Source organism: Hordeum vulgare, chromosome 7H (genome assembly GCF_904849725.1).
Source record: "Hordeum vulgare subsp. vulgare chromosome 7H, MorexV3_pseudomolecules_assembly, whole genome shotgun sequence".
In the NCBI taxonomy this organism is placed as follows: Eukaryota; Viridiplantae; Streptophyta; class Magnoliopsida; order Poales; family Poaceae; genus Hordeum; species Hordeum vulgare.
The window spans coordinates 207502197-207521957 of NC_058524.1; the positions used below are offsets into that span (position 1 = coordinate 207502197).

The 19761-nt window shown below is 46.9% G+C and overlaps 1 protein-coding gene across 1 annotated transcript; it reads right to left on the reverse strand.

Annotated features, from left to right (window-relative positions):
* Positions 1 to 7193: 7193 nt before the first annotated feature.
* LOC123410761 (non-specific lipid transfer protein GPI-anchored 1) lies at positions 7194 to 10829 on the reverse strand. The gene is made up of 3 exons (XM_045103701.1): positions 10360 to 10829; positions 8040 to 8099; positions 7194 to 7496 (listed from the first exon to the last, which is right to left on the reverse strand). Exons 1-3 carry the CDS (start codon positions 10697 to 10699, stop codon positions 7375 to 7377), a joined length of 522 nt encoding a protein of 173 aa, XP_044959636.1. The 5' UTR covers positions 10700 to 10829; the 3' UTR covers positions 7194 to 7374.
* Between the last annotated feature and the right edge of the window lie 8932 nt (positions 10830 to 19761).

Consider the following 19761-nt stretch of genomic DNA (forward strand, 5'->3'; position numbering starts at 1 on the left):
ACCAGAAAGTTTCGGGCATTACCCACAATGTACCGGGAGTGACGAATGGGTTCCGGGTATTCACCGGGAGGGGCCCACCCACCCGGGAGTGAGCCCAGTGACCCTAGGGTGGCGCACCAGCCCTTAGTGGGCTGGTGAGGCCAGCCCAATAGGGCCATGGCGCCACAAGTGGAAAAACACCAAAGGAAAGAAAAAAAGGAAAGAGGGAGGTGGGAAGGAAGGAGTGGACTCCTTCCCCCAAACTGAATTGGCGTGGGAGTCCACCTCCTCCCTTCGGCCGATGCACCAAGGGGATCCTTGAGCCCCAAGGCTAGTCCCTCCCATCCTCCTATATATACTGGTGGTTTTAGGGCTTTTTGAGACACAACTTTGCCACGTGCAACTCAAACCTATACCACGTAGTTTTACCTCTATATCGGATTTCTGCGGAGCTCGGGCAAAGCCCTGCAGGAGTAGATCATCACCACCACCGGAGCGTCGTCACGCTGCCGGAGAACTCATCTACTTCTCTGTCTTTCTTGTTGGATCAAGAAGGCCGAGATCGTCATCGAGCTGTACGTGTGCTGAACGCGGAGGTGCCGTCCGTTCGGCACTAGATCGGAACCGATCGTGGGACGACGGTGATTTGAATCACGAAGCTGTACCACTACATCAACCGCGTTTCTTAATGCTTCCCGCTTAGCGATCTACAAGGGTGCGTAGATCTAATCTCCTCTCGTAGATGGACATCACCATGGTAGGTCTTCGTGTGCGTAGGAAATTTTTTGTTTCCCATGCAACGTTCTCCAACAATATATGTGTAGTTCAGCTAGTCGGTCGTGGTTATCGAGGGTGATTCCTCCTTCACCACTCCCGACGACGACTCTGTCGTGCAACCCCTCAAGTGTGAGACCCTCGAGGGTGACTCCTCTAAGTCCACCTTGACGGTTACATCGTTCGGAATCCAAGGAGGGTGATACCTCGGATCCCCCTGATGTTACAACCACACAGTTACTTGACCATGATACTGGGAACATTAATAAATAATGTTTGGCGGGTGGATTCCCGTGTGGTTGTGTCATTTAGTTAATTAAAATGTTAATGGATTTGGGTATTTGATCTGGGTTGGTCGGAAGGCCTTATTACGCACTAACCGTCTACGTGGGAAGAATTATGGGTACTCGACGTCGTGGTATCAGCCGAACCTCTTCAGACGTCAGCAATGGAGTGGCGCGCGCCCGAGTGGTCCGGATATGCATCGCACTTGTAATAAGGGGTTCTAGGACTGACCTCGGCCGCCCACTCATCGTGCAGGAGTGCAAAGGGTGATGGGCCCATGACCCCCGCGTGCTTAGGATTTAGACCGGCGCGTTGGCCTCTCTGTTGAGTCTAGGTGGGGTTGCGACGTGTGATATTCCGAGGCCGGGCATGACCCAGAAAAGTGTGTCCGGCCAGAGTGTTATCGAGCGTGACGGGGAATATGTTGTGCACCCCTGCAGGAAAGAACTTATCTATTCGAATAGTCGTGTCCATGGTTACAAGACGACTTGGAGTTGTGCCCTGATCTTATACAACTACAACTGTTACTTAACTGGGATGTTGCTCCAGGATTGCTTCCTCGCAGGGAGTCATGGAAGGATCTCTGGGCGTGACCTCATATTAATATTGCTGCAACAATATGACTATTATTTGTGTTGCATGCTCTACTCTCGTCTATTGTTGCAAGACCCCTGAAGATGCCAGTCTTCGATAGGACTAGGCCTTCTCCCTCTTTCTAGCATTGTCGCATTCGGTCCACATATAAACCCCTTCGTTTGAAACTGATGCATACTTAGCATAGTTCTGATGTCAGTCTTGCGAGTACTTTGGATGAGCACTCACCGTTGCTTTGCTCCCCTTTGTCCCCTTGATCCGTTGCTGCGACCAGATGATTGAGCCCAGGAGATGGAGTATCCTGCCGACGACGACTGCTACCTGGATGGTGCCTACTACTACGTGGAGGCCGCTGAAGACCAGGAGTAGTTAGGAGGCTCCCAGACAGGAGGCCTCGCCTTGTTCGATCGTTGTATCTTTTGTGCTAGCCTTCTCTAAGGCACCCCATGTTTATGTCTATACTCAGATGTTTGTTGCTTCCCCTGACTCGTGTTTTTCTCGAGCTTTTGTATTCTAGCCCTCGAGGCCCCTGGCTTGTAATATGAAGCTTGTATGTTTTATTTGTGTCTAGAGTTGTGTTGTGATATCTTCATGTTAGTCCTTGAGCTTGGTCGTATGCATTTGCGTGTATGATTAGCGTACTATCAAATCGAGGGCGTCACAATTGGCCAAGACCCCAAGATAGTGTTGGAATTATGCCCTAGAGGCAATAATAAATATAGTTATTATTATAATTCTTGTATCAAGATAATAGTTTATTATCCATGCTATAATTGTATTGAATGAAGACTCATTTACATGTGTGGATACATAGACAAAACACCGTCCCTAGCATGCCTCTAGTTGGCTAGCCAGTTGATCGATGATAGTCAGTGTCTTCTGATTATGAACAAGGTGTTGTTGCTTGATAACTGGATCACGTCATTGGGAGAATCACGTGATGGACTAGACCCAAACTAATAGACATAGCATGTTGATCGTGTCATTTTTTTGCTACTGTTTTCTGCTTGTCAAGTATTTATTCCTATGACCATGAGATCATATAACTCACTGACACCGGAGGAATGCTTTGTGTGTATCAAACGTCGCAACGTAACTGGGTGACTATAAAGATGCTCTACAGGTATCTCCGAAGGTGTTAGTTGAGTTAGTATGGATCAAGACTGGGATTTGTCACTCCGTGTGACGGAGAGGTATCTCGGGGCCCACTCGGTAATACAACATCACACACAAGCCTTGCAAGCAATGTAACTTAGTGTAAGTTGCGGGATCTTGTATTACGGAACGAGTAAAGAGACTTGCCGGTAAACGAGATTGAAATAGGTATGCGGATACTGACGAACGAATCTCGGGCAAGTAACATACCGAAGGACAAAGGGAATGACATACGGGATTATACGAATCCTTGGCACTGAGGTTCAAACGATAAGATCTTCGTAGAATATGTAGGATCCAATATGGGCATCCAGGTCCCGCTATTGGATATTGACCGAGGAGTCTCTCGGGTCATGTCTACATAGTTCTCGAACCCGCAGGGTCTGCACACTTAAGGTTCGACGTTGTTTTATGTGTATTTGAGTTATATGGTTGGTTACCGAATGTTGTTCGGAGTCCCGGATGAGATCACGGACGTCACGAGGGTTTCCGGAATGGTCCGGAAACGAATATTGATATATAGGATGACCTCATTTGATTACCGGAAGGTTTTCGGAGTTACCGGGAATGTACCGGGAATGACGAATGGGTTCCGGGAGTTCACCGGGGGGGCAACCCACCCCGGGGAAGCCCATAGGCTTTGGGGGAGACACACCAGCCCTTAGTGGGCTGGTGGGACAGCCCACAAGTGCCCTATGCGCCAAGGAGAAGAAAATCAAGAGAGAAAGAGAAAAAAAAAGGGAGGAGGTGGGAAGGGAAGGGGACTCCCTCCCACCAAACCTAGTCCAACTCGGTTTGGGGGGGAGAGTCCTCCCCCTTGGCTCGGCCGACCCCCTTGAGGGTCCTTGGACCCCAAGGCAAGGCCCCCTCCCTCCCACCTATATATACGAAGGTTTTAGGGCTGATTTGAGACGATTTTTCCACGGCAGCCCGACCACATACCTCCACGGTTTTTCCTCTAGATCGCGTTTCTGCGGAGCTCGGGCGGAGCCCTGCTGAGACAAGGTCATCACCAACCTCCGGAGCGCCGTCACGCTGTCGGAGAACTCTTCTACCTCTCCGTCTCTCTTGCTGGATCAAGAAGGCCCAGATCATCGTCGAGCTGTACGTGTGCTGAACGCGGAGGTGCCGTCCGTTCGGTACTAGATCGTGGGACTGATCGCGGGATTGTTCGCGGGGCAGATCGAGGGACGTGAGGACGTTCCACTACATCAACCGCGTTCTCTAACGCTTCTGCTGTACGGTCTACAAGGGTACGTAGATCACTCATCCCCTCTCGTAGATGGACATCACCATGATAGGTCTTCGTGCGCGTAGGAAAATTTTTGTTTCCCATGCGACGTTCCCCAACAGATAGGCTCCGAGCAAAGGGCTTTGACATTTTGGCTAAGAGCGTAAGAAGTTCAAGCCATACCAAATGGAGAATAAACATGGATTGGTCTCGCTCGGCAAACGTTGCAGGGTGATACAACAAGAGTGCAACAAGTTTCGTTCCACCCTTGAGAGCATCGAGGCCCGTCCAGTGAGTGGGAGTGGCATGAAAGGCATGCTATGGCCGACATGCTTGCTTCTTTGATTGACCCTTAGCTTGCTCGTCCACTTGTCCTCTCGTCCACAAATGATGTTTGTCCACTTGCTCATTTGTAGGTCTTCAAGCTTTGTAAGCATTCAAGGTCCATTATGAGGGCAAATCTTTCAACCTCACTCACTGTTGGATGATCATCAATGGAGAAGAGAGGTTCAAAGTGTGATACACCGCCATCAAGGTACATGGGGGCTGCGCCGTTGAAGAACATTGTGAGGGGGAGCCGCCGCGGTCGCGAGGAAAGACCAACTCCAAGAAAGAGGATAAGCGCGAGTTGGCGTCCCTTGCCTTGCAAGCTACTTTGCAATGCATGACCACTAATAAAGATTCAAGAGAGGAGAAGCGCCAGCAAAACAAAGAGGAGAAAATTAGGGCCTTCATGGACATATAAAACAAGAAGCTCGTGTTGGAGGCGGAGAAGCAAGCGAAGATGCTAGAGATTGAGGCCACCAAAGAAGCCACGAGAGCAAGAGAAGTCTGGCTCGCTTGCATGACGAAAGGAGTCAAGATCATGAAGGTGGACTTCAGCACGGTCTTTTCAAGGAAGCGGTCTTGGTTCGAGAAAATGCAAGCCGACATGCTTGTTGGAAATATGCCCTAGAGGCAATAATAAAGTGGTTATTATTATATTTCCTAGTTCATGATAATTGTCTATTATTCATGCTATAATCGTATTAACCGGAAACTGTAATACATGTGTGAATACATAGACCACAATGTGTACCTAGTGAGCCTCTAGTTGGCTACCTCGTTGATCAATACATGATCATGATTTCCTGAACATGGACATTGGATGTCATTGATAACGGGATCACATCGTTAGGAGAATGATGTGATGGACAAGACCCAATCCTAAGCATATCACTAGATCGTATTGTTCGTCCGCTAAAGCTTTTCTAATGTCAACTATCATTTCCTTCGACCATGAGATTGTGCAACTCCCAGATATCGTATGAGTGCTTTGGGTGTGTCAAACGTCACAACGTAACTGGGTGATTATAAAGGTGCACTACAGGTATCTCCGAAAGTGTCTGTTGGGTTGGCACGAATCGAGACTGGAATTTGTCGCTCCGTGTGACGGAGAGGTATCTGTGGGCCCACTCGGTAATGCATCATCATAATAAGCTCAATGTGACTAAGGAGTTAGCCACGAAATGATGTGTTACGGAACGAGTAAAGAGACTTGCCGGTAACGAGATTGAACAAGGTATAGGGATACCGACGATCGAATCGGGCAAGTGTCATACCGGTAGACAAAGGGAATTGCATCTGGGATTGAGGGAATCCCTGACATCGTGGTTCATCAGATGAGATCATCGTGGAACATGTGGGAGCCAACATGGATATCCATACCCCGCTATTGGTTATTGGCCGGAGAGGTGTCTCGGTCATGTCTGCATGTTTCCCGAACCCGTAGGGTCTACACACTTAAGGTTTGATGACGCTAGAGTTGTTATGGGAATAGTATATGTGGTTACCGAAGGTTGTTCGGAGTCCCGGATGAGATCTCGGATGACACGAGAAGCTCCCGAATGGTCCGGAGGTAAAGATTTATATATAGAAAGTGGAGATTTGATCGCCGGAAATGTTTCGGGGATCGTTGGTATTGTACCGGGACCACCGGAAGGGTTCCCAGGGTCCACCAGCCCCGAAGAGCTACGTGGGCCAAAAGTGGATGGGATCCAGCCCCTAGATGGGCTGGTGCGCCACCACCAAGGCCCAAGGCGGACAAGGGGTCTAAGGGGGCCAAACCCTAAGGCGTGGGGGCTGCCTTGGGCGGCAAGCCCACTCCTAGGGCGCCGCTCCTCCTCCTTTTGGCCGCCGCACCACCTAGGGGAAACCCTAGGGTGGCCGGCCCTAAAAAATGGATGCATGCAAGGGTTTGGGACTGCTAGACACACAAGTTGATATCTCCCTCGGCGCAGCCCTACCTCTCCTCCTCCTCGTCCTCCGTAGCGCTTGGCGAAGCCCTTCCGGAGTACTACGCAGCTCCACCGTCACCACGCCGTCGTGCTGCCGGAGCTCTCCCTCAACTTCTCCTCCCTCCTTGCTAGATCAAGGTGAAGGAGACATCATCGGGCTGCACGTGTGTTAAATGCGGATGCGCCGTTGTTTAGATCGGAATCTTCCGCGATCTGAATCGCTGCGAGTACGACTCCATCAACCGCGTTCATAGTAACGCTTCCGCTTAGCGATCTTCAAAGGTATTAAGATGATCTACCCTTGCTCGTTGCTGGTTTCTTCTAGATGGATCTTGGTGAAGCGTAGGAATTTTTTTTGAATTACTACTACGTTCCCCAACAATGCTCAACCTCGACGAGGAGTGGTCCATGATGTGGTGTGCGGGCATGATGACCACGAACGAGATGACGTGATGAACCCTCGTTTTATGTGCTGGCATGTGTGTCGGCCTGCTGTCAAGTACGCCCAGCTTGAAAACTGCATATTTTTTATAGGTTGGCATAGCTCGTATATCACCGGCGTGAACTCTTGGCGTTGACATGATCGCTGGCATGATTTGTGACCGTAAACTTCTTTTACCTTTAAAAAAATGTTAAGCGCAGACGAGAAATGGATTGACGTAAAGACAGACACCCTGATTCAAAGGAACAAAAAACGGACCAAGCATGCATCCATTTGAATGGCGCGCTTGGAGTTGCTCTAAGCCCCGGCCATCTAAACAATCTATCCACGAAGTAGCAATCAACATAGCTCTGCGTGGTTAAGCATCTGGCACCAACACATGGCGTTTGCGTACCCAGGTTTTAATTAGGACAAGAAGGACATGACCACATTTTCCAGGATATTCCACACGAAGAAATACAGGTCTCAGCTCTCCATCTACTTATCTGGGGTAAAACAACAGTACGTCATCCGAACGAATCCGCGTACAACAGTACCATCTAAAGCATTGTCGTTGCGTGGGAACTTGCAGAGTTATGTAAACAAACAGGATGATAGAAGGAAAGGAGAGGATGGAAGGGCGTGTGGTTGTCCGGAAATCAGAAGATGGATGAGAAGACAGCAGAGACCACGGCCGCCGCCATGATGCCGTAACCGAGCCCCGTCGGAACCTTGAAGCCGTCGGCGGTGTCTCTCGCCGGTGCGGCAGTGGACGGTGTAACTGCAGGGGAGAACAACACTTCGAGTTAGCATATAATCAAAGTAATATGAATCGGAGAGAGTAGTAAGCTTCACAACAATGCAGACAGGTAACAGGACTCGCCATTTTTACCATCTTCTAACATTTCGCAGAACTAGCTGTTGATGGGACTCCTATCAAATGCAATAACTGGTAAATTTCACATAAATAAAGATAGATGACGTGACACCTCACTTTTACCATATTTCAACAGCATATTCGTGAACATGTTTCCCAGAACTAATGTTTTAGCCAACTCCGTACTGTTGAGCAACAGGATGGCACATGAGATTGCTAAGTTTAGTTTTGATAGTAGGACCGATGCTCTGCTTTGTAATAATGGTTCGTGGTTCGTCCTGCGTGACAAACTATGTAATGAACGATTGTAAGAACCTTGTTAATTAATTAATATATGGATGGGGTTTTAAAAAAAATGTCAAGACACCGCAGTTCTCTGAAATAGGTTCTTAAATCTGCAGATTGATCATAGTTGTTAAATCGAGGCAAAGGATTCAGAAAACTCACTCTTGGAAGCATTTGCGAAGAGGGCGTAGTCTGGCGAGCTCGGGGTCAGGTGCAGCAGGTCTAGCAGGGGAGAGCATCATCAGCAATTAGAATGTGTTCAAAAATAACCACCGTCAAACTTAAGTATCAACAATTATCTACATTAATTTGGCTGTGATACGAGAATGAACACTCCCGGTTGAGTACCAATAAAGTATTTGAAGAAGTGAAACACATAATAAGAAAAGAAAAACAAGTAATCTTAGGCACTCTGACTCACTGAGAAATGATTTTTTTTCAGGGAAATTCGGTGCTTACAAACAAGGTAATTGCGGACAATTGGGAATAATAGAGTTACAAAGTGGGCTCAATCTTCTTGGCGAGATAATGACCTGACGACCTCCAGCTAGGCCCGGCATGCACAGGTGGCCTGCTTTCTCCGCATGGCTTAGGCCTAACACGCACGCATGGCTTGCTTTCTATTGTTGCTCGGCCTATACATAGCTTACCGGGTCCAATAAGTACGTACGCATGGCTATGAGCTGCGATTTTGGTGCAAACGCAGGGTTTTACAAATGTAGGAATAGAAAACGCACAAAATATACTTCCTCCATTCTTAAATATAAGTCTATTTAGAAATTTCACTAATGAACTACATACAAAGCAAAATGAGTGAATCTATAATCTAAAATGTATATATATACATCTGTATATTGTCTTTTAGTGAAATCTCTACCGAGAGTAATAGAAATTAATGCAGGTGTGAAACAAAGGATTGGCGAGCCCAAAAGTTTTATAGACTTAAATGTTTGATTCGCATGAATGGAAAGACACATGAATTCTACTATACATGATGAGGTTGTGTGGATCATAATGATGCACAGACCGGGGTTTTCCCTTTTTTGAAGAAAAAATTATACATGATCAAATTAGAGCCAAACCAGCCTCCAAACTATAACTTGTACGAGTCGATCCCTTACTTTGTAAGTATAAACTCTAAAAAGGGATCCAAGTGAATTGTGAGATTATATAAAATTCTCTCAACTGTTATTTAGCTCCATTGCTTTGAACCAAAGGAACGAACAGTGCTTGCAAAGATTTTATTTTTTTCTATTCCTACCCTTTAATAAGCCTTAAAACGGTGCCATATCCCCATTTCATCACGATTGACTTCTCGGCGCCAAGGGTCTCTACTTGTTACAAAACCCATCGAATACAAAAGACGCACTTATGCACGTCCACATGTAGACCATAATATATAGTCCATGTTTACACAAAACATTAACAGGAGAGTTAGTTAGTTGAGATTAACGAAGTCACAACTATGACCTTATTATTGACAAATACACCAAGCAAGTATCTCACCTACCATTAAGGGCATCTACAACGCAAGCCGCCTCACCAGACGCTTATGAAGGAAAAAATACTACTCCATCCGTCTCAAAATAAGTGTCTTAACTTGGTACTAGCTCTAGTATAAAGTTGTACTAAGCTTGAAACAGTTATTTTGGAACGGAGGGAGTATTTCCTCCGTCCTATAATTTTTATCTTAAATTTGTCTAGATATAAATGTATCTAATCATAATTTAGTATTTAGATAAATCTTAGACAAGAATTTTGAGACGAAGGGAGTATCATATTAGAAAATGTCTAAGAGCCCTACCTTTCAATTGTATGCTAATTAAACTGTCTATGTGCCACATACGGCAAAAAAAAAAAGGAAGGAAGCATGCGACACATCTTTCTAATGGCTCCAACTGCCAGTCGATCGAAATATCGATAGGAAAGAAATCCTAGCGCCTCTCCTAGCGTCCCGCGTTGGAGTTGCCCTAAGAAGTTATTCGTAAACTCGAGGTTTGGTCTATGTTGAGCTAGGATACAACCACCTCCACACTAGCAACCCTATCAATATCAACACACGAAAAGTGTGTAACAGAACTGTATTTTTCTTTTCAAAAAAAGAGGGGAACGTCCTCAGCCTCTGCATCTAGTGTTTCCCGCAAAAAAACAAAAAAAGCCTCTGCATCTGGTGTGTAGCAAAACTGTAGAATACTATATTTTCCCCCCTTTTCAAAGTTTTTTAACTTGTTTTTTACTTTTTTTTGCGAGGGCTATTTTTTACTTTCTAAAAACGTAATTAATCAAGTTCATTTCAAAGGAAACTAATTAATCAAGTTACTGTCCAGTACTGTATATTGTGAGTAATGAGATCTCGAGACTCAAAAGCATGAACACCAAAACTAGCACGGCAAAGAAATGAACTAATCAAACACAGAGAGGTCAATCGGAGCTAGGTGCCGTGTGAGCTGGTCGTGAGTGACCAGCTGAGCTAGGTACTCACTGATGCAGAGGGAGACGTTGGCGTTGGCGAGCTTGCAGGCGGCGGGCTGGGCCAGGAGGCGGTCGAAGCGGAGGCCAAGCTGCTGCACGCCGTGGCTGCCGCTGTGCACCTGCTGGATGATATTGCAGAGGCACTCGGGCCGCGCCCTCTGCGTGTCCGCCGTGTCCTCGCAGCACTTGGCCGACGGCGTGTCCTCGTGCCCCGTCGCGTAGTCCATGCAGTCCGACAGCTTCTGCAGGTCCTCCTGGCACTTGGTCTGCAGCGCGTCCTGCGCCACCGCCGTCGACGCCGCCATCGACACGGCGAGCAGCACCGCCGCCAGCTCACACCACCGCGCCATCTCTCGGTCGATCGCGCTGGCTGGCTAGGTTAGGTCCGTTCTTTCGTTTGGCTCCGCTTCGGTCTGTGCTCGGTTCTGAGCTGCTCTGCTTCTTCTTGCTGGATAGCGGGATAATAGAAGGAGGAGGAGGAGGCATGGTGTGGCCGGCCGGCGTTTATAGATAGCCATGGTAGGAGACGTCGCGAGGGCATTCAAGTGGGCGGGTGAAGGTTAGATGTGTTTGCATTTAAGACGGGAGCGGAAGGGGGGCAGCGCTCGTCAGTACAGTTCCTGGGATGGTACGTACATACGTGTCCAGTGTCCTGGCTTTGCTGTGGCTGCATACCACGACATGCCTCTCACGCTGGAAACTAGAGCTTTCGTTTTGTAAAACAAGAGCAAAAGCGAACCATATTTCTACATCGTTTTATCTATCATTACTAAATATAAGTTTTTTTAAGATTCCAGGGACTACATACGGATGTATATAGATATATTTTTAAGTGTATATTCATTTATTTTGCTTCATGTCTAGTCTTTTAGTGAAATCTTTAAAAAAACTTATATTTAGAAAAAAAAAGAGTAGTCATTAGAGCATCTCCAATGGACGTCCAACCACCGCACGTGCTAAAAATATTATGCAGCGCCGAAATAAGAATTTTTAGCGCGTCAGAGTGTGTCGGCTCCATGACCGCGCCAAAGTATGACGCGCACGAGCCGCTCCAGCGGACGCGCGAGCAGCCGGCGCTTGCACTTTGTTCATTTTCATGAAGATAAATATGGATATTTCAAACATAAATAAAAGACATAGCATGGTTTAATTTCACTCCACATCAACAATCATGCCACATCATCCAACCAAGTTCATCATGACATAAAAAAAGTTCACACAAAGAAATGGCACACAACAATCATGCCTCATCCTCATTTTCGTCCACCTATTCCTCCGTTTCTTCATCCTCATCCAAAGACGATTCTTCCTCTTCCTCGTGTTCATTGACGCGCGCCGCATCATCATGTGAAGCTCGGTAGATGTTGGCAATATCTTCAATGGCTTTCATGCGAAGGTATGTAAGGAGACACACCGGAAGACATGTGTCCACCCAAAGGTGCTCCCATGCCTCCCATGAGAGACGCAAAACTCATGTCTCCCATGCCCCCATGGTAGCTCCGAAGCCACCCATGCCTTCTATGCCGTCCATGGTAGCTCCGAAGCCATCCATGCCTCACATGCCACCCATGCCTTCCATAGTAGCTCCCATGCCTCCAATGACCATGCCTTGTTTTTGGATCAAGACTTCTTCTCGGGCACGCTTGACGTACTCCTTTTGTTGCTCGTCGAGGGTAGACGTGTCCATGATGAAGAACAGTTACTTCTCACATTCCAACAATCTAGTGCGCTCCTTCATGGCCAATTTCTTCTCCTCCAACGCCACGTTCCTCTCCTCGGTCGTCGCATCTTGCTTCCTTGCCATCCGCCCACCTCATTCGCTTCCTTTCTTGCGTTCACAATAGCTTCCATATCATTTTTAGCTCATCATCTCCTTTCCTATTTTTCTTTTCTTTTCCTTCTTTCCTGCCTCCACTTGGTCTATTTGGCTTGGAGTAGGCAACAGAGTTTGGTGTAGGGCTTCTCTTGCCGCCATCACTTGATGACTCTTCCTCATCATCATCCAAATCAATAGTACACTTGCGTGTGTTGCTATCCTCGTCGACACCTTCACGGGGCTTCCATTTCTCATCATCCTTCAACTCATCATAGCAATGGGGCAAGGTAAATGGTCTCTCTTTCCTGATCTTTCCTTTCTTGGTCTTCTTGTCCTCTCCTTTAAATAAGTTTTATGCAATATTGAGCTACAAAGAAAAGAACAAGTTATTCATTTGAAGCACCAAAGAAGAAGCATCAGCATGGAAGAAATATGAAAGAAATGGAACTTACCCTATCTTGGTCATTAGTGCCACTTGGGTTAAGCGTGTCAACCGCCTTAACTGCGGCCGCCCACTTTTGACATTCTGTGTTGATTATCGACCACCGGGACCGGAGAGATATTTCCGTGCGCTCAATTCCACTTTTGTTATATAAATCAAAATGCTCCTCCATCCGGATCCAATATGCATCTCTACTTTGCCCCCCTCCAACCATGGCATCCCTAGACACTTGCAACCATGTATTGCATAGCAAGATGTCTTCATCCGTGGGGTAGTTGCCTGTCCTTCCTTTCGGTGCATCGACGATACCCTCACCATACTCATCCACCTCAAACTCATGATCATCTAAATGCACATCATTGGTTTGAGACCAATTGTTGGAGCCAACACCCATAGTAGTCATGTATGTCTCATCATTTAAACTAAAAAGTATATACAACAAACAAATATAAGCTATCCATATGTTTCTATTCATGTAAAAAAACAACAACGAAAAAAAGTGGGTGAAAAAATACCTCGTGGACATTCCATCGAACACGTTGTGCGCATTGGCCGCCGACGGTAGAAATGAGCTCGGCGGCGCTTCGTTAGTCGTTGCATGCGTCGCACGACGTGCAAGTTTCTTCATCCGCGGCCTAGTGGAGCCAACCGCCGCCTTGTTCTTCTTTCAGACACCTTCTTGGCGGTCTTCTTCACCGCCGACGCATTTGGAAGCTTCGAGAAGGGGGCACGGTTCACGGCGGGCGCCGCCACCCACCAGCGTCGTTCATGGCGCCATGAAAAGGCTGCGCGCGAGACCGATCCTCAGAGGAGCTCCGACGGAGACGAGCCCTAAGCTCGTCGGGCTAGGATTTGCGCTGGCGCTTGCGGCGGCGGCGACGGAGCTCAAGGCATATATTTCAAAGTATTATAAAGGTATGTTCGGAGTCCGGAGGAAGGAAATATCTCCATGGATGAGTCATGAACAGATGATCTCCCTCAAATATGCGCTAAGGAGAACTCCTTTCTAAATGCTCCCTTCAGTGAAGAGAAGATTAGCAAGGTGGTCTTCCAAGTGGAACATAATAAGGCACCAAGTCCAGATGGTTGCCCTGCCGAGTTTTACCAGCACTTCTGGGAAGTCATTAAGCCGGATCTTCTAGATTTATTTGGATGCTTGCATGTCGGACAACTAGAATTGTTTTGCCTAAACTTTGGGGAGACCATTTTGTTATCTAAAATTTTGGAGGCAGAAAGGATTCAACAATATAGACCTATATGCCTTCTTAATGTTAGTTTCAAAATCTTTACTAAAGTGGCAACTATTAGTTTAAATTCGGTGGTTGATCATGTGGTTAAATATACTCAAACTGCTTTTATGCAAGTTAGGAATATCCTGAATGGGGTCGTTGTTATACACGAAACCGTACATGAGATGCATGCTAAAAAACTTAATGGTGTAATTTTCAAGATAGACTTTGAAAAAGCCTATGATAAAGTTAATTGGTCGTTCCTACAACAAACTCTGAGAATGAAAGGGTTCTCAAAAGAGTAGTGTGCCTTGATCCATAGCTTTGTTTCTGGAGGTAGCGTTGCAGTGAAAGTCAATGACGACATAGGACGTTACTTTGAAACAAAAAAAGGATTAAGAAAAGGGGACTCTATACCCCGATACTATTTAATTTAGTGGCGGATATGTTAGCGATCATGATTGACCGGGCTAAACAAGATGGTCAAATTGAGGGGGTGGTCCCACATCTAGTGGATGGGGGATTATCAATCCTTCAATATGCAGACGACACGATTCTATTTATGGAACACGACCTAGATAAAGCAGGGAATGTGAAATTAATATTGTCAGTGCTCGAGCAATTATCTCGGCTGAAAATTAACTTTCATAAAAGCGAATTATTTTGTTTTGGCAAGGCTCAGGAGCAGCTGCTCAATATGCCGAGTTATTTGGATGTGAGCAAGGGCGATTTCCTATTAAGTATTTGGGCATTCCAATACATTATAGGAGATTAACTAATGTAGAATGAAAGCACGTCGAAGAACGTATGCAAAAAAGACTGGCAAGTTGGAAAGGAAAACTTTTATCCCTCGGAGGAAGACTGGTTCTCATAAATTCAGTACTAACTAATATGGTACTATATATGATATCTTTCTTTCAGTTACCCAAAGGAGTCTTACAAAGATTGGATTATTTCCGACCGAGGTTTTTTTGGCAAGGGGATAGTGAGAAAAAGAAATATGGACTGACTAAATGAAATGTCGTTTGCCGACCAAAGGACCAGAGAGGACTGGGTATTCACGACCTACAGGTTAAGAACTCAGCCTTCTTGGGTAAGTGGCTTTTCAAGCTACTTACGGGGGGTGGTGTCTCGCAAACCCTCCTTAAACGAAAATACATCAACACAAAACCGTTATCGCGGGTCATTTGGAAACCTGGGACTCGCATTTTTGGGCCGGCGTAATGGCGACTAAGAAACATTTCTTTTGCTTTGGTGTGTTTAAGATTAAGGATGGATCAAAAATAGAATTTTGGGAGGATAAGTGGTTAGGGAATACTACCCTTCGTGAACAGTATCTGACTTTATAAAGTATTGTGCGCCACAAAGGTTGTATGCTTGCGCGTGTTATGCAAGTTTTGCCACCAGATGTGACGTTCAGACGAGGCTTAATCGGTATGAGACTCCAATCTTGGAATGCCTTGTTAGGATGCCAGCTGTCATAAGGTACTGATGAGTTTCGTTGGAATCTATGCGTGAATGGAAAATTCTCGGTGGATTTCATGTATAGGGCGATGGTACAGTCTGATATCCCAGTCTATAATAACAAAAACTTATGGCAGATGAAGGTCCCACTGAAATTAAGGATATTCGCGTGGTACCTTCGCAAATGTGTCATTTTAACTAAAGATAACCTCGTCAAACGTAACTGGCATGAAAGCACGAAGTGTGTATTTTATCCTTAAGAAGAGACAATAAAACACTTATTCTTTGATTGGAAGTCCGCACGTACTATCGGTCAGCTATCCAAATGGCTTTTAACTTGTATCCACCCACTTTAGTTAAATGGGATAGATAATAAGTTTAGAACCATTTTTCGGATAGGAGCGTTTACCGTTATATGGTCGCTTTGATTGAGTACAAATGACAAGATTTTTAATGATAAAAATTTCTCTCGTTTGCAGGTTCTCTTGTGATGTACATGTATTCTTCTTTCGTGGTCCACCTTACGATGAAAGAAGTTTCGAGACCCTTTTACGTTGGCTTGTGTGCGGTTGAAAAGGATGGCTAGGGATATTTTTATCCCACATGGATGACAGCTTGATCTTCGAATTAGGCCTTCATAGACAACGATGATTTATGTCCACATGATTGTATTACGTGTGTTATTGTTTTCAGTTACCGTACTGTTGGTTTATGACTGTGTGCATCTTAGTTATGTAGAGGTCGGGTGTAATGCTTAATCCTTTTAAGTAATAAAAGCTCTTTATCAAAAAAAAATTGTTGAAGAGAACTAGACTAATTCTATTCAATAATATTTATTTAAGTACAAACGGAGTATTTTATAAAAAAAAAGTATTTGATAAAAAAAATATATGTTCAAAGCTACATCCGTTTAAGAATCCTACGATATAATTTTGATGATCTATCCTAGTCAAATCGATGACCTAAATATAAACCGAGACGGGAGGGAGTACAAGCTATCGGGATGATTTTACGGGGGAACACAGCAGCGTGTCTAATTTGAAGGCGCTGGCAGCATGAGTGGTCCGTCGGCAATTCCTGGCCCGTTCCATCGAATCCGCCTTGAATGCATGGCATGGGTGGGTGCGCCGGTTTGGGTCACGGCCATTTCGGCGTGCGCTGCGCCGCGCTGGTCCCGTACGTCATGCCTGCCGTCGCCCGCCGTTGCCGTTGGGAGGTCTGACGGACAACGCCGCTCTGCTCGAACGGTTGAGAGTTTTAAACCGATCACACTCCTGCCCGCACGCCGCAGCCGCACGTACGTTGTGGCCAAGCAATGCGCCCGGAGGTCAAGCTCCAAGGGCTTGGGCGCCTTGTATACGTATGAGTAGATATCCATCACGCGAAGTATATTTTCAGGTTGCGCGTATCCTCCAAATTGTACTAGTACCATTATGGGTCCTGGCCAAGAATGTGACCGATGGTTCGCTTGCTGTTTTAGTTTTTAGTTTCTTTTTTAGGGATGCTTGCTGTTTTAGTGTGACCAGGACTTTAGAGCGGCACACGCTGTGCTCACGCCAACTTCATCATGAGATCTCATCCTATCCGGGTGCGCTAGTTTCAAGTAAAACAGGCATACCATACGGCCTAGTGTGCGGGCGCAAACAGATTTTTGTTTGTTTTCTGTCTGCTTTCGATCCATTCCCGGTCTAAGTTTGTATCGTATTTGAGGTGAAACGGACAGCGCACGGACGAGCGGAACATGCGCTTTTGTCCTCCCGTGACCCGCCGTCGGTGGCACGAAGCACGCACCCGCCACCCCATTTAGCGCCATCCCCCCTCCCCCCCCCCCCCCCCCCCCCGCGTGTGCCAAAACCTTCCCACGACCTGCGCTCCCCTCCGTCCATCACCCTCCCGCCAAGGTCGATGGCCCGCCGAATTCCGGTGGCTAGGCCATCGACCAGCCCCCAAAGGTGAAGAAGAAGAAGGCGAAGGGTCCGAAGAAGGCGGCGAAGGGTCTCATGCCGACGGAGCTCGCAAAGCTGGATGCGGAATCAACCAAGGGGAGGAACAGGCGGGAGGCGCAGAAGCACAAGAACGCCGCGGCCATGTTGGAGGCCGCGCGACACAAGGCCAACGTCGACGAGAAGGAGGCCATCATGAATAACGCACACGCCATCCTCATGTTTGGGGGGAGCTTCTCGGCAGTGCCCGTCAGCCCAACAAGCGCAAGCTCGTCGGTCGCCCGGCCTCTGCAGTGCCCCTCGCCTGACGTTGGCGTGATCGCGTCGTCCATCCCACGCCCCTCGGCTATCATCGACCTCAACGTCACGCCGGGGTCCAGCAACGGCCTTTGCCCGTCCGTCAAGATGCAAAGAAAGCAAGCGCGGCCGCCGTCTACGGCCACCATGCCGTCGCCCTGCGTCATGTTCGGCGAAATGCCAACATCAACGCCAACCATCAAGGACCCCTTGTACAACCAGTTCATGGAGTATGTCATCTACGAGGGCCGTGGAGAGACATTCCAGATGGGTGGGCATGGCGATGCCTTCGATCTCGAGGAGACCCAGAGTCAGGATGGCTGTGGCCAGTTCGTTTCCGATGAAGACTTTGAGGCCAACGACCATGGTGACTCGTGGCATGGAGATGATGACATCTATTGCGGAGGTGAAGGTGATGAAGAAGAGGAAGGCAGCGATATTGTGGGCGAGTCATTGTTCATCGATGAGCTCACCCAAATAGAGGAAGCACAAAAGAGAAGAAGAGTATTCGTACGGGATCATACTCAGAAAAAGAGGACGAATTGATTTGCGAAAGTTGGATGGGGGTTTGCCAAGATCCAAGGATTGGTGCGCAACAAAAGAGATTATTTTTTTCGGAAAAGAATTCACAAAACATTCCATGAAAGGAAGTTGTTTCAACACTACCAATTTATGGCATCACATCGATTCAAAAGTGGTGGTTGTTCATCCCACAAGAATGCAACAAGTAGCGTGCCGCACTTGGAAGCATTGAAGCACGTCCCGTGAGTGGTCTCGGCATTGGAGACATGGTATGGTCTCTTATCTTTCATTACTACGGTCGTGACTTCAGCCTTCTTTATGTTTGCATGTCCAATTGTTGTTGATCGTGTAGGCATTTAAATCTTTGGAAGCATTCAAGACCCGACACAATGACAAGCCATTCACTCTTACACACTGTTGGAGGATCATCAACAATTTCCCTAAGTTCAAAGATCAATACCGTGAACTTCAAAGGAAGAGAGGCAATAAGACGGCCGCATTGGCCGGAGGTGGAGATAGTGATGCGTTGAAGAGGCCGAGGAGCAAGACCAGCTCCAAGATTGACGACAAGCGTGATGTGTCATCCTTTGCCTTGCATGAGACTTTGCACGACATGATGTCTCAAAAGGAAGTGAGGGACGAGAAAAAGAAACAAGGCAAGGAGGAGCAAATGAAGCAATATCTGGAGCTTCAAACATAGAAGTTTGAGATGGAGGAGGCGGCCAAGAAGAGGAAGATCGACATGAAGGAGGCGTCCCGGCAGAGGCAACTCAACATCGAGGCCACCAATGCCACAACCAAAGCAAAGGAGGTGGCGCTAGCGATCATGAGGGTCGACTTGATCAAGATGAGAAAGAAGACGAGGAGTTGGTTCGAGGCCCGACAAAAGTAGATGTTCGACGCCGACGGCCTGAACTAGGTGGTTTGTTCGGTCGTGGCCATTCTTTTTGGAGGCTGACATGGGAGCCGGCCGCTGGTTGTGTGCCGACAACAAACCTATTCATTTTGGAGGCCAACTGTGTTGCCGGCCGTTGGGTGTGTTGTCGGCAACAAAACTATTCATTTTGGAGGCTGGCTGTGTTGGCGGCCGCTGGTTGTGTTGTTGGCGAGGTCGTGTAGGCTGGCTATGTTGCCGGCGTGAAGTAGGGCCGCTTGCATGAAATACGGGTCGTGGTTATTCGAATATTTGCGTTTGAGAAAGGAGGTAGACAGGAAGCGGGCAAAGGATGCATCCGCGCGTTGGGCGCATGGCCATCGCATCCGAGGAAAGGCCCACACATGAGCCCATTACCCTACCCAAACGGACAGAATCCGGGCAAAACGGACGTCCGTTTAGGGTCGTACACTCGAGTTGGCCTCACTTGCGTTCTCCATCCATTCATTAGGTGGATCGGACATGCCAGAGTTGTAGAAGTTGTTCACTCCATGGACGGATGCAGAGTTTCTGCTCTAGAGCTCATTTGAGCTCGGTGAATAGTAAAATCAAAAAAAATATTCAAATAAAATTTAATTTTATTGAACAACATTGACAAAAGTTTTAAGTGCATGGAAAAATTTGACCTGAAATATCATTCTTATAAGGCGTGGTAAAAAAACAAAATTGATACTACACATTTATATAGTATCAATTTTGTTTTTTTGCCACGTGACGGCTTATAAGAATGTTATTCCATGCTGATTGTTGCGCATTTTGAGAGTA